We start from the raw sequence: 14,148 nt of genomic DNA, 5'->3' as shown, positions 1-14,148 counted from the left end.
GCGCACGTGCAGCCGAACAGAATAAGGATGAGGACACTAGTGGGGGAAAAGGAGGAATCCTGGCTCTGTTTTCACCGGGCTCCACAGGATCAAACTCCATCTTTGTAGATGGACGCGAGGTATCGTGGCCGGGGTTTCTTTGCGAGGACGACCAAGTGTTTGACTATGTGTTTCTCGTCTGTCGCTCTGTGTTCTGCCCTCCAGGCTACCGACCTGTCCGCGGCAAGTGTTCCCCTGTGGATCGTTACTTCGTGCCTGGAAGCTGGCAGATTATCCCTCAAGGAACGGCACGCTTGGTTGTTAACATTGAGACAGTAAGCAAAGACTTTTGCGAAACCAACCAGCCTCTTTTGAGGAGAATCGTGCAGGCCAGTTTTGACGAGTTTTTCGAGACGCAAACAGACGAAAGCTCATCTGCTGTTCCGCCATCGCTGGAGCTCTCGTGTGTTGGATCTGGTAACGAGCGGGTCGTCTCTTCCCACAGCCAGTTGCACTCTCTTCATATGACGGTGTATCCGGTTACAAACTTGTCCCTAATTCTGAATGTCGTGACAGAAGCCATTCAAAATGCTTTCGAGGCAAACCTAATCCCCGAAGCCGTGAGAATCACAAACTACGAAACGGAGCCGAAAGCAGAATGTGCGCTGGGAAACCCTGAAATCGTGCATGACGCTAACGTCACCGCTTTCAACGGAGAAATGTACGTAGAAAAAGCACAACGCGCCGTGGCATTTTTCTACCCTCTGTCGAACGTTGTATTCAAAATTCAAGTCACAAAATCGAATTCAACGAACACCACCACGTCGGATGATGTCTTCGCAGACTCTCAGAGAATAATGCTAGTTTACATTGCCATGCTGTGCGTTCAGCCACAAGTCCAGTCCAACCTCAACTGCTCTTCCGTTCCATTCGAAATCAATCGCACCCGTGTGGAGAACGGGACTCTCTTCATCACAGGCTCTGACCTGGTTTACCCCGAGTCGCAGTACGAGTTGCACGAGCTCTTCGCTCTAGTGTGCTCTGACTTCAAGAATCTCAACGACTTGTGGGGCACGCTGACGTTTTTCCAGTTCAGTTCCGCGCAGTACTACTTGTCCTTGGCGTGTTCGCTGACGTCAGTGCTGTTTCTGATGACGTCATTGGTGACGTTTTGTGTGCTGCCTCACATGCAGAATGTGGCTGGCTACATGACGGCTTCCCTGGCTGCCAGTCTTGCTTCAGGTACGTCTGTGTGTGTGTGTGTGTGTGTGTGTGTGTGTGTGTGTATGTGTGTGTGTGTGTGCGGGTGTGTGAGCAGGGGCGGATTACGGGGGGGGGGGGGGGGGGGTTACAGGGGTTCCGGAACTCCCCCCCCCCCGGCGGCTGTCAAAAAAAATAATAATAATACTAACTTTAAAAGAAATAATGAGTGGTTGCTGACACCAGTTGATCATGTTTAAAATCAAGGATAAGCCATAAATTGTTCATAAAATAGCTAAAACTCTTCAGCTTCTGGGACCCCCCAACGGGGCCTTGCCCATGTACCCCATAAGGGGTCTACCCCTGGACCCCAGGTTGTAATCCCCCCCCCCCTCTGGCTTAACTGCTCTGCCCCTGGTATGTGTGTGTGTGTGTGTGTGTGTGTGTGTGTGTGTGAGAGAGATAAGAGAGAGCGAGAGAGAGAGAGAGAAAAGACAGAGAGAGAGAGAGATAGAGAGAGAGAGAGAGAGAGAGAGAGAGAGAGAGAGAGAGAGAGAGAGAGTGGGCATGCAAGCAGACAGACAGACAGAGACAGAAATGTTGTATCATAGTTCCGAAGTCGCTTATTAGTCTAACCGTAAGACCCTTTTAAGACCCTATATTTTCAAATTGTCTGTTCATAGCGTCTGTAAGTTTACCTTCATTTTAAGACTGTCTCCCTTTTAGACCTAAGACCCAATTTTTTTAAGATTTTGTAAGGTCTTAAAAGGGAGATTCGCGTTTATGATGTGACAGGGGAGGCTACCGCTCCTTTCACAGCAGACTCTGCACCCGAGTTGTTGGCCTTTAAGTCAACACCGGTGGATTGTGGAATTCTGTTTGTGATGGGGTCTGGTGGTTTCCGGATTGTCTGTATGTTCATGGAAACCTTTGGGTTTGCATAACAGTTTTATAGGGCTAAGAAATTAGCCCTAACATTTTGAATTTGTTTGCACAGGTCAGCTGCTGATACTGGTTGACTTCATTCACAACCCTGTGGTCTGCACGTGCCTTGCTGCTGTCGCCCACGTGTGCTGGCTGGCTGCGTTCAGTTGGATGACCGCCCTCGCCGTGCACATGACCCGCACCTTCCACGGGACACTGTCAGCCAACGCGGGCAGGCACGACAGGAAACACGCCCAGAAGGAGTACAGGAAGTACGCTCTGGCGTGCTGGGGTCTGCCGGTGCTGCTTGTCGTCGCGTGCCTTGTCCTCGATACTGTCCAGGGAACGCCACTGAAGGTACAGTGGAACCCCCTTTTAAGATCTGCACAAATCTGAGAAAATTAGGTCTTCGAAAAGGAGGGAGTCTTAAAATGGGGGTCTTAAAAGGGGTGTGCCACTGTTCCCAACCGTTTTGCATCTGGTCGGAGTTACGCAATCATCTGGCCAGTAGGTTTGTTCGCGCAGGAAGGCAAGGACTCGATAGGCACGCTTGTAGAACGTGCTGCGGAGTCTCTTCATCCTCGCCACAGTCACACAGAAGTATAGATGCAACGCCTATCATTTTGAGGTGTGCCGTTAATTAGAATACACGAATTCCGGAAAATAAATACGTCGGGTTTTTATGGGTTGAAGAAGAGTTGCTTTTCCTTGCGGAAACATGTAGGCAAGCTACACGTGACATTGCAGTCCAATCACTAGCGATCGGCCTGTCTCATGACGTGGTCGCCCGATCTGTGCGCTGGGGGAAGCGATCCGGCACAACGGCAATGCCGCTGGTCAGCTCTGGTTTCCGTACTTTCGAACAAAAAAAGCATTATATCGACCGGACAATGCAGAAAGCATAAACCGTAGCTTATTCTCACCAGGATAACTTCTTCTTCTTCAGTTCTTCTTCTTCTTCTTCTGCGTTCGTGGGCTGAAACTCCCACGTACACTCGTGTTCAGTTTTGCACGAGTGGGATTTGACGTATAGGACCGTTTTAGGCAGCCATACGCCGCTTTTGGAGGAAGCATGCTGGGTATTTTCGTGTTTTTATAACCCACTGAACTATGACATGGATTACATGATCTTTTTCGTGCGCACTTGGTCTTGTGCTTGCGTGTACACACGAAGGGGGATAAGCCACTAGCAGGTCTGCACATAAGTTGATCTGGGAGATCGGAAAAATCTCCACACTTAACCCACCAGGCGGCCGCGGCCGGGATTCGAACCCTCGATCTTCCGACTTTAAGAAGCCGACGTCTTACCACCCCGCCACAGCGCCCGTCACCAGGATAACTGCCGTTCGCCATCCTGACCTCAGCCTTGGTTTTCCTTGCGAGTCTGGCGAGGAAATCGATTATTTACATATTTAGATCTTTTCGTAATGTGTTATGGATATAAGCAGATTCGCGATCGTCGATAATGATTTTTCATGGTGTTGTGTATTTTTTAAATTACAAAGGATTACTGATAAGTAAGACAGTTTCAAGCGAGCTATTTTTCGCGGCTGTATTTACTGTGCTAACAACAAAATATGGCAAAAGTGTCACGTGATAATCAACCGTTTGGTTTCAGAGCTCGCTGGAGCAGACGATTTGTTGACAGTGATGCAACCATATATTACGGTCTCCTTCCGGCAGCAGTCCCACAATTTCGACTTGTTTTGACCTTAGAACGATGTCTTTATCATAACTGTGAAGAACAGAACGGAGATCACTGTCGAAGTCGGCCCATCTGCAATCATTTTCGTCTCGCGAACACTGCTCGAGAACAACATATGGGAGATATCTCTGTATTCTTGGTTTGATAGATTCGCGTAGGACTTTGGTGTCCGGTCAGAGAGATAACTGGCGATAGCCGTTGAGCGATGACTGACTGATCAGAATGTGCCGTTCGCATGATTCCACTGGCACAGATCACAGACCATGTGCGGAGCCGGACACCACGCTCGCTAGTAATTGGCCTACAATGTCACGTGTTTCTTGCCTCAGTGTTGCCAAGGAAAAGCAAAGAAAAGCAACTCTATCCACAATCCATAAAATCTTGACAGAGTTATTTCCGAACATCGTCTGTGAGACCTATTCGCTCATTGCTTCTCCCCATTAGGTCGACACCAAGTGGTTCAGTTCATTGTGAAGTTTGCCAATACCTGCAGTGCCAGTGGACCCTTTCGGTCTGTTCATGTCTGGCAGTCAAACGATTCTTGTTTCATATAGCTGCAGGCACTCTATCTTTTATGGAGATACGACTTAAATGTGAATAGGTTTTAAAGAGTAGGCTGAGAGAAAAAAAACCCAGAGAATAAGATCAAATCCAAAAACAAAGAGACTGCCAACGTTCCAAAATTCAGAATAAAAAAAACAAGAAAGGTAAGTTGTTGGAACTGCTGCTGTAGAAGAACGTTTTATTACTATGATTATTAATTATTATTATTATAATATTTTTATTCTTATTATTACTTGCAGGTCGGTTATGGCACGCCGTTGTGTGGCTGGATGCAGCAAATCTACGTTTTCCTGGGGCCTGTGGCTGTGGCACTAACGGCCAATGTCGTCTGCTTCCTGGTCACGCTCGTCAGCATTGAGAGGACCATGCGCGCCTCTCGGTCCGCTCTTTGTGAGTGACATCCATTTTATACGTTTGCAACAGCTTCCTTGAATTTGCATACATTTTATAAGTTTGCAACTGTTCCTGGAATTTCCATACATTTTATAAGTTTGCAACTGTTCCTTGAGTTTCCATACATTTGATAAGTTTGCAACAGTTCCTTGAATGTGCATAACATTTTATAAGTTTGCAACAGTTCCTTGAATTTCCATACATTTTATAAGTTTGCAACAGTTCCTTGAATTTGCATAAATGTTATAAGTTTGCAACAGTTCCTTGAATTTGCATAAATTTTAGAAGTTTGCAACAGTTCCTTGAATTTGCATCGATAAATGTTATAAGTTTGCTACAGTTCCTTGAATTGGCATACATTTTAGAAGTTAGCAACAACCTCCGGAGTGTTCATACAATGTATACGTTTGCAACAGCTTCCTTGAATTTGGGACACTGTTGACGAATTGTATTTACCCCGTTCTTGTTTTTTGATCCATGATCGACTGCTTCCTGTGAAAGGGGTTGCTGAGCTTTTTTCATCTTGAACACAAGGCCAGTACTTATCGGAGCAGGAAACTCTTCCAGAGTGAGGCCCCTTTGTTGATGCATGTCAACATCAGATGTGCGAGACGCGATAAACATGGCGCTTACGGCAAAAAAAAAACTCAGAAAAAATCAATTCTGCGTTCTTGATAGCAATTTCGTCCAGGTTTACTCCAGCTTTTGCTTTACTTATTTTTCTCTATCGTCCAAGCCCATAAAATCGAACAAAGCGGATTGCGTTTGGATTTCCCTCTTTGAGATGACTGAGATTGCCCCCCTTGGATCGATCCATATCAAGGTCAGTTACAGTACTGGCCTTGTGTTCAAGATGAGCTTTTTTTTCTCAAAGTTTCGTTAATTTTGGCCCCCCATAGCCGGCCAGCAGAACTCGAACAGGCCGTGCTTCATCGTGTGCATAAAGATGGTCATGATTGGCAGGATCGCTTTTGTTTCTTTGTTTCGCTCTTGATCGCAAAGTGTGTCAAGTATATATAAGAATATTTGTTTTAAACCCAGAAAGATGAGATAATCTATGGCCCGTTAAAGAAACGAAAATTGTCTTGGTATTTTTGAAAGTTTTGGTCTCTCATAGCCGGCAGTAGAACTCACAAAAACAGCGCCTCTTCGTGTGTAAAACGTTGGATAATGACAATTTAAAAAGAATCAAAAAACGTTTGAGCGTGTTTTTCAAAATGTTGTTCCTTTAGTTCCCTATAGCCGGCCAACCCAACTCAGACAAGCAGCGCATGTTTGTATATAAAACGTTTGATAATGACATTGTGTGTGTGTTTTTAAAAATTGTGTTCTTTTTGGCCGCCCATAGCCAGCCAGCCCAACTCGGACAAGCAGCGCCTCCTGGTGTACACCAAGATGGTGTGCGTCATGGGCTTCACGTGGGCCGCGGGCTTTCTGGCGGCGTTCACGGAACAGCCCGCCTTCTGGTGGGTCTACATCCTGCTCAACGGGCTCCAGGGAACCTTCATCGCTTTCTCCTTCTTCCTCAACACGCGTCTGCTCCGCTTCCTCAAAGCCAAGGCGACCAAGGGCAAGAAAACAAAAGAAATGATTTTAAGTAGAACCGTCCCTAGCGCGGTGGCCCAAGGGTTAAGTCATCCGTCGCCTGCGGCTCAGCAGCGGCGGATTTGTGTGCAGAAAAAAGATGAGGTGGTCAGTGATGGTGGAGATGTTGTTCTCACCAGTGTTTGCTCCAGACAGAACAGGTCTTCAGACTCAACTGCAACTATTAACACAAGCGTATAGAGTCAAACAAGCGGCAAGAATAAGTGTTTGTTTGTACAGAAATAACAGCCTCTCAGTGTTGCAAATCTTTGCACTGACAAGATTCGCGGGCACGAAGACATGGACAGAAACAACTTAATTATCTGGGATAAGAATTCATTCATGTCTCTTATCACACCAATAGACAACGTAAAAACCTTAAAACCGATACAATTATGTACACCACGAGAATAGTGTCACTTAACATGATTACATGGCTCATTAAGTCTTATTAATGCAGAAGGGGTCTAAGTCGACCACAAGCGGGTGCATTCCATGTAGGCGTTTTCCCGGATTTCCACACGTTCAATCTCAATACTGAATCTTACCTTCTCTTGGTGAGGGCGTGGCATGTTCATGTTGCTCCTGCCAATGCCTCATATTTTGTTCATGCCCTAACACACACACACACACACACACACACACACACATTCATTTATCATAGAATTTATTTTTGACACACTAGCAACTCTCGTCTTTCTGACGCCAACACCACAAAGCATGTACTTCAAAAATCCAAGGTGGTATGAATCATTTTACCAACCAACACACACACACGTTCGCACACACACACATGCATACACGCACACACACACAGAAAGAAAGGAAGACAGAGGATATTTCAAGTGAAAGCTTTTATATCCCAAAACTATCAATTCATACACACGCCTATCATATATCAACAGTTACTTCACTTGGAAGTGCAAGTGCCAAAAATGAATAAATACAAGTTCATGCAGAAGTGAACTGTCTCACACAATGCAATAACCCATAACAAACATATTACCCCTGGCGTAGCATCATCCCCAGACGTGATTCATTGATGATTTAAGTTTAAACGGTTTCTGGTAGCACAGATGTGATAAAACAAAAAGATGGACACACACAAAACATTATACAGCACATAAAGGGGGGGGTTCCCGGATTCCGGAAGCTCCCCCCCCCCCCCCCTCACCCAGCATATCTCTTCATAATCCAATCAAGTGTTTCAATGGTACAAAAATAAATAACTATGCTGCAAAGCTGCTAGATCATAGGATCTAAGCATCAACACTTGGATTGAACAATCATGTGACGAGCCCCATGAATCGAAATAACGATCAAAAAACAAAGCAGCAGAAAAACAAAACAAAAAACCAGCATGGTAATGCAGAATGACCAGTATTGGTTTTGCAGTATATACTGCAAGTACATGTTATAAAATGACCACATTTAATGAAACAAACAGCATATATAAACCACCTACAACGGCACATTACAAAAGTGTTCATGAACAAACAGATGTATGCTCATGCTTGCATATGACTAGCGCTCGGACAGTCTGGAAGCGGAATAGGAGTCAGCACTCATTTTCTGTCCAGATGAACATGCCGGTATGCTGTGACTACATGTACCGGTCTACATTTGTGAAAAAAGTCAGACAAATTGAGAACTGCTGGTGAACTTTTACGTAAAGAGGCTTTATCATAATTATGCTGAATACAAATAAAGAAAACAAAAATAGGAAATAGACAAGTTTGTGTGTGCATTATCATTTAAAGTACATGTATTTGCTTGTGTGTCTGGTCTTTGTTGTGAAGTTTCGTTAGTATTTGTCTTGTTTGATAAACACCCCTGCAAAAACTGACTAAAATCACAGCTCGTTCGAACAGAATCCTCAGTACTACATTCGGATTCCACGCAATTGCATGCACACATTCACGTCTGTATAAAATAGATGCTTCTTAACCAGTCTAATTAAAAATTTGCCCTTCCTCAGTGGGATAGTGCTTTAATCAACTATAAGTCCCAGCCCGGCACTTTGATACATTTAGCTCCTGTGCATTACACAGTGAGTGGAACCCTGCTTTAAACTTCAAAGACTCCCTAATTGAGGACCCCCCCCCCCCCCCCCCCACACCTTGTTTTCAGGATTTCCTGTCCAAAACCTCTGTATATTTACAATGGGAACACCCCTCTTAACACTTTCTACCCCACCTATGTTGACCAAGTTTGTTTTAGCCATGACCAGCTGTGCTGCAGCAGGTCACTCAGAATTGTAGTAACTGTGTATCAACACGCTGGAATTCAGGCGTTAGATGGACGTTACAGGAAGCGACTGAAGCTAACAGTCTGAGCGGATATATCCGTACCTGGTCAGATAGAGACATATGAGTGGGTACGGATATATTCGTACCTGGGAGACAATGAGTTAAGACCCCTACACCAAACCCCCAAGATAATACTTCTTCCTCCCTTTTTTAGATTTTCTTTTCTTCTTCTTCGTTTGTGGGCTGAAACTCCCACGTACACTCGTGTTTTTTGCACGAGTGGAATTTTACGTGTACATGTATGACCGTTTTTTACCCCGCCATTTAGGCAGCCATACGCCGTTTTCGGAGGAAGCATGCTGGGTATTTTCGTGTTTCTATAACCCACCGAACTCTGACATGGATTACAGGATCTTTTTCGTGCGCACTTGGTCTTGTGCTTGCGTGTACACACGGGGGGTGTTCGGACACCGAGGAGAGTCTGCACACAAAGTTGACTCTGAGAAATAAATCTCTCGCCGAACGTGGGGACGAACTCACGCTGACAGCGGCCAACTGGACACAAATCCAGCGCGCTACCGACTGAGCTACATCCCCGCCCAGATTTTCTTTTCATAACTCCTGTTAATTTACCCAAGACTCCCTACTATTTCAGACCTAATTTTCTCAGATTTTGGAGGTCTTAAAAGGGGGGTTGGGATTTCCTGTAACACATTCCACTGAGCCAGGTACTTTGATGTAAGGGCCTGTGCTATATAACTGATACTCAGCACAAACAAGACATAAAACAAATGTCCACAACAATCCATATGCAAGTATAAAACAAAAGTACACATCACTTACTTTTAACAAAAGTTAACTATGAGAACATACTGTATGTAAACACTGTAGAAGTTTACGAACTGTCTTTTCGTCTGTGGTTGTTTCTTCCCTGAAAATCAATTAAAACTCTCCACATAATGGTAATTGGTTATAGATGAATTAACAGATAAATACAGACCTGTAATACTTAGTCATGGATAACCAAACTTTCTTTATTTGGTGTTTTACGTCGTTTTCAACCACGAAGGTTATATCGCGACGGGGGAAGGGGGGAGATGGGATAGAGCCACTTGTCAATTGTTTCTTGTTCACAAAAGAACTAATTAAAAATTTGCTCCAGGGGCTTGCAACGTAGTACAATATATGACCTTACTGGGAGAATGCAAGTTTCCAGTACAAAGGACTTAACATTTCTTACATACTGCTTGACTAAAATCTTTACAAAAATTGACTATATTCTATACAAGAAACACTTAACAAGGGTAAAAGGAGAAACAGAATCCGTTAGTCGCCTCTTACGACATGCTGGGGAGCATCGGGTAAATTCTTCCCCCTAACCCGCTGGGGGAGAATAAACAAACAAGCAGATTTTCTCTCCTAAATAGAGGGCACATGACACACAGTTCTCAATCTCTTTTTTCTCTTCATTCCATCACGAGACTTTACTCGTACCAAAACTAAACCAACCAAACAAACAAAAGCAGTAGCAGCAGAGTTCACTGTTGTGTTTCACAGTCATTAATAACAACAACAAAAACAAGTAAAAAATAAAACCCAGGTAAGTTACTGGAACATTTTACCATAGACAAAATAAAACATTCAATACAATTAGTACATCCACCTATATGTCTAAGAAGGGGATGGACAAATAACAACATGACAATGAACAGAACCTGAAGTACATATCTCACCATTTTGAGATTGAAAAAACAACACCTTAGCTGAGCTGAGTGCATTTTCTGTTCATTATCCCATAATCATTTCTTTGTCTGTCCACTTCGAAAACTACTAGGTTGACATACTAGTGAAAGCTTCATTTTGTCTGTATTTAAAAGTTCTGATAATTTTCATATAAAATCTGGCGACGAGCTGACAGATAGCGTCTGTCGGATGTTGTGAGAGTGTGGGTGCGTGCGCAACCACATCTGACGCAACATCCGGTGGAGCGAGCCAGGCTGACAAAAGCAATCGTCTGCTACACACGATGCCACACCCTCTGTGCTGCGCCGATTTAAAAAAGCTGAGTCATAATTTTCCTGAATTTCTTGGGTTTTTCTTCTTGATTTTGGAACATAATCAGCCTATCTGTTTCAAATTTGACACAAACATGTTCAACCATTTAAAACTTGCAACTTTCTTTTCAAATCTACCAAGAACAAAATCTACATTCTCTTGACGACCAGTACATTTTTAATTACTTCATTGTTAATTTGCGCACAACAGAGATCAGAGAGACAGTTCAGCAGATTAACATATACAGCATTTCCTTATCACAATCCAGTGGCTATATGAAACTGGGACTTCAGATTTTGTGATTTTTTTGCAGTGGAACCCACCCCCCACCCCCTTTTTTTTGTTATTACTGTTCCCCCACATTTAAGAATCCCCCCTTTTTTTTGTTATTACTGTTCCCCCACATTTAATAACACCCCCCCCCCCTTTTTTTGTTTGTGATTACTGTTCCCCCACATTTAAGACCCCCCCCCCTTTTTTTTATATTTAGTCAAGTTTTGACTAAATATTTTAACATCGAGTGGGAATCGAAACGAGGGTCGTGGTGTATGTGCGTATGTGTGTGCGTGCGTTTGTGTGTGTGTGTGTGTGTAGAGCGATTCAGACTAAACTACTGGACCGATCTTTATGAAATTTGACATGAGAGTTCCTGGGTATGAAATCCCCAAACGTTTTTTTTCTTTTTTTTTGATAAATGTCTTTTTCCTCCAAAAGCGGCGTATGGCTGCCTAAATGGCGGGGTAAAAACGGTCATACACGTAAAATTCCACTCGTGCAAAACACGAGTGTACGTGGGAGTTTCAGCCCACGAACGCAGAAGAAGAAGAAGAAGATAAATGTCTTTGATGACGTCATATCCGGCTTTTCGTGAAAGTTGAGGCGGCACTGTCACGCCCTCATTTTTCAACCAAATTGGTTGAAATTTTGGTCAAGTACTCTTCAACGAAGCCCGGGGTTCGGTATTGCATTTCAGCTTGGTGGCTTAAAAATTAATTAATGACTTTGGTCATTAAAAATCGGAAAATTGTAAAAAAAAATAAAAATTTATAAAACGATCCAAATGTACGTTTATCTTATTCTCCATCATTTGCTGATTCCAAAAACATATAAATATGTTATATTCGGATTAAAAACAAGCTCTGAAAATTAAATATATAAAAATTATTATCAAATTTTTTTTTTCGAAATCAATTTAAAAACACTTTCATCTTATTCCTTGTCGGTTCCTGATTCCAAAAATATATAGATATGATATGTTTGGATTAAAAACACGCTCAGAAAGTTAAAACAAAGAGAGGTACAGAAAAGCGTGCTATCCTTCTCAGCGCAACGAATACCCCGCTCTTCTTGTCAATTCCACGTGTTCTGTGAGTTCGACAGCTACTTGACTAAATATTGTATTTTCGCCTTACGCGACTTGTTTGTTATTACTGTTCCCCCACATTTAAGAACCCCCCTTTTTTTGTTATTACTGTTCCCCCACATTTAATAACACCCCCCCCCTTTTTTTGTTTGTTATTACTGTTCCCCCACATTTAAGAACCCCCCCCCCTTTTTTTTTTTTTTTCCCCCACATTTAAGAACACCCCCCCCCCCCTTTTTTTTGTTATTACTGTTCCCCCACATTTAAGAACCCCCCTCCCTTTTTTTTTGTTATTACTGTTCCCCCACATTTAAGAACCCCCCCCCCCCTTTTTTTTTACTGTTCCCCCACATTTAAGAAACCCCCCCCCCCCCCTTTCAACACCTAGCTGTTTTAGATTTTTATAAACTCTGTAAATTTACATCCATTTCAAGACTCCCTCCTTTTGGACACTTTCTACCCCACCTATGTTGACCAATCTTTTTTTTAGCCGAGACCAGCTGTGCTGCAGCAGGTCACTCAGAATTGTAGTAACTGTGTAGTAACTGTGTTTCAACACGCGGGAATGAAGGCGTTAGATGGACGTTACAGGAAGCGACTGAAGCTAACAGTCTGAGCGGATATATCCGTACCTGGTCAGATCGAGCTATATGAGTGGGTACGGATATATCCGTACCTGGGAGACAATGAGTTAAGGCATGAATGTCTCAGATTTTTCAGAGGTCTTAAAAAGGGGGATTCCACTTTACAATCCACTGTACATCATAGCTCAAGGTGAATCTCTAGCTATTCTGGCAGGAAAATGAAACACCTGCAAGTTTGCCAATTTGTGGGCAATTTGTTGAAATACATGTATATGCAGAACATAACTGTGGATACAGTGGAACCCCCCTTTTAAGACCCCCCAATTTAAGACTTCCTCCTTTTTAAGACCCTCCTTTCTGAGATGTTTTGTTCATAACCTCTGTAAATTTACCTCCATTTTAAGACTCCCTCCATTTTAAGACTCCCTCCATTTTAAGACTCCCTCCATTTTAAGTCTCCCTCCATTCCCTCGATTTTAAGACTCCCTCGGTTTTAAGACTTCCTCCATTTTAAGACTCCCTCCATTTCAAGACTCCCTCCATTTTAAGACTCCCTCCATTTTAAGACTCCCTCCATTTTAAGACTCCCTCCATTTCAAGACTCCCTCCATTTTAAGACTCCCTCCATTTTAAGACTCCCTCCATTTCAAGACTCCCTCGATTTTAAGACTCCCTCGATTTCAAGACTCCCTCCATTTTAAGACTCCCTCCATTTTAAGACTCCCTCCATTTTAAGACTCCCTCCAATTTAAGACTCCCTCCATTTTAAGACCTGATTTTCTCATATTTGTGAAGGTTGTTTAAAGGGGGGTTCCACAGTGTATTGCAGTCTGTCGGGGAGAACATCACCATATCATTTTCAAAGTACCATCAATTCAAACTAATTATCGTCAGTTCGATGAAATACATGTATTCGCAAAAAATAATGACAATAATAAAAAGCCGGCATGAATATCACATCAATATTTTTGTAATGGAACTTCTTCACCACTCTGCATTTAAGGAATGTCTTAATTCATGGGTGGCACTCAAAAATGTCATGAATCCTGAAGAATTTTAAGGGGGGGCTGAGCGGGGGTCCCCAGACGCTGAAGGATTTGTATAATTAACAACCAAAAAAACGTCACCACAGACATTACGAATCCAAATTTCCGGAATATACCGGAAGAATCCCACCCATGTTAATTAATACCCCGCTGATTTCAGGATTCTGTGACAAAATAACTACATGTATTACTAACAAAATACATGCCTTCCACTAAATGTGTTGAAAAAAAAACACTTTTTATTTTCGGTTTATTAACTATATGTATTAAAAAAAAAAAATCAAACTGATATATACAAAATAACGACTAGTACAGACCTGGGAAACCCTGTTTTGCACTTAGAGTATTCTCAAACAAACTTGCTGTATTTTCAGAAAAATGAACGTACTCCACACAGCATTTCAACATCCATGATTCAAACATGCTTCACACGCGTCCGCCACATTGTTAATTAAGTTTACCTATACAGTCGAGATCGCTTTACACGAAATGAAAGGGACCA

General features: G+C 43.0%; 1 protein-coding gene across 1 annotated transcript; it reads left to right on the top strand.

Moving 5' to 3' along the window:
* Positions 1–4,618: 4,618 nt before the first annotated feature.
* Positions 4,619–7,422, top strand: LOC138945469 (adhesion G protein-coupled receptor E2-like). The gene is made up of 2 exons (XM_070316899.1): positions 4,619–4,762; positions 6,114–7,422. Exons 1-2 carry the CDS (start codon positions 4,642–4,644, stop codon positions 6,548–6,550), a joined length of 558 nt encoding a protein of 185 aa, XP_070173000.1. The 5' UTR covers positions 4,619–4,641; the 3' UTR covers positions 6,551–7,422.
* Positions 7,423–14,148: the final 6,726 nt, after the last annotated feature.

This window comes from Littorina saxatilis, linkage group LG13 (assembly GCF_037325665.1).
Source record: "Littorina saxatilis isolate snail1 linkage group LG13, US_GU_Lsax_2.0, whole genome shotgun sequence".
Lineage (NCBI taxonomy): Eukaryota > Metazoa > Mollusca > Gastropoda > Littorinimorpha > Littorinidae > Littorina > Littorina saxatilis.
The sequence above is the reverse complement of the archived record's forward strand: the minus strand, read 5'-3'. Positions and strand labels throughout refer to the sequence as shown.

Excerpts from the sequence above, each read along its gene's own strand:
- LOC138945469 (XM_070316899.1), top strand. The coding sequence starts at position 4,642 with ATGCAGCAAATCTACGTTTTCCTGGGGCCTGTGGCTGTGGCACTAACG. Across the intron at positions 4,763-6,113 it reads CGCCTCTCGGTCCGCTCTTT|CCAGCCAGCCCAACTCGGAC; the intron begins GTGAGTGACATC and ends GGCCGCCCATAG.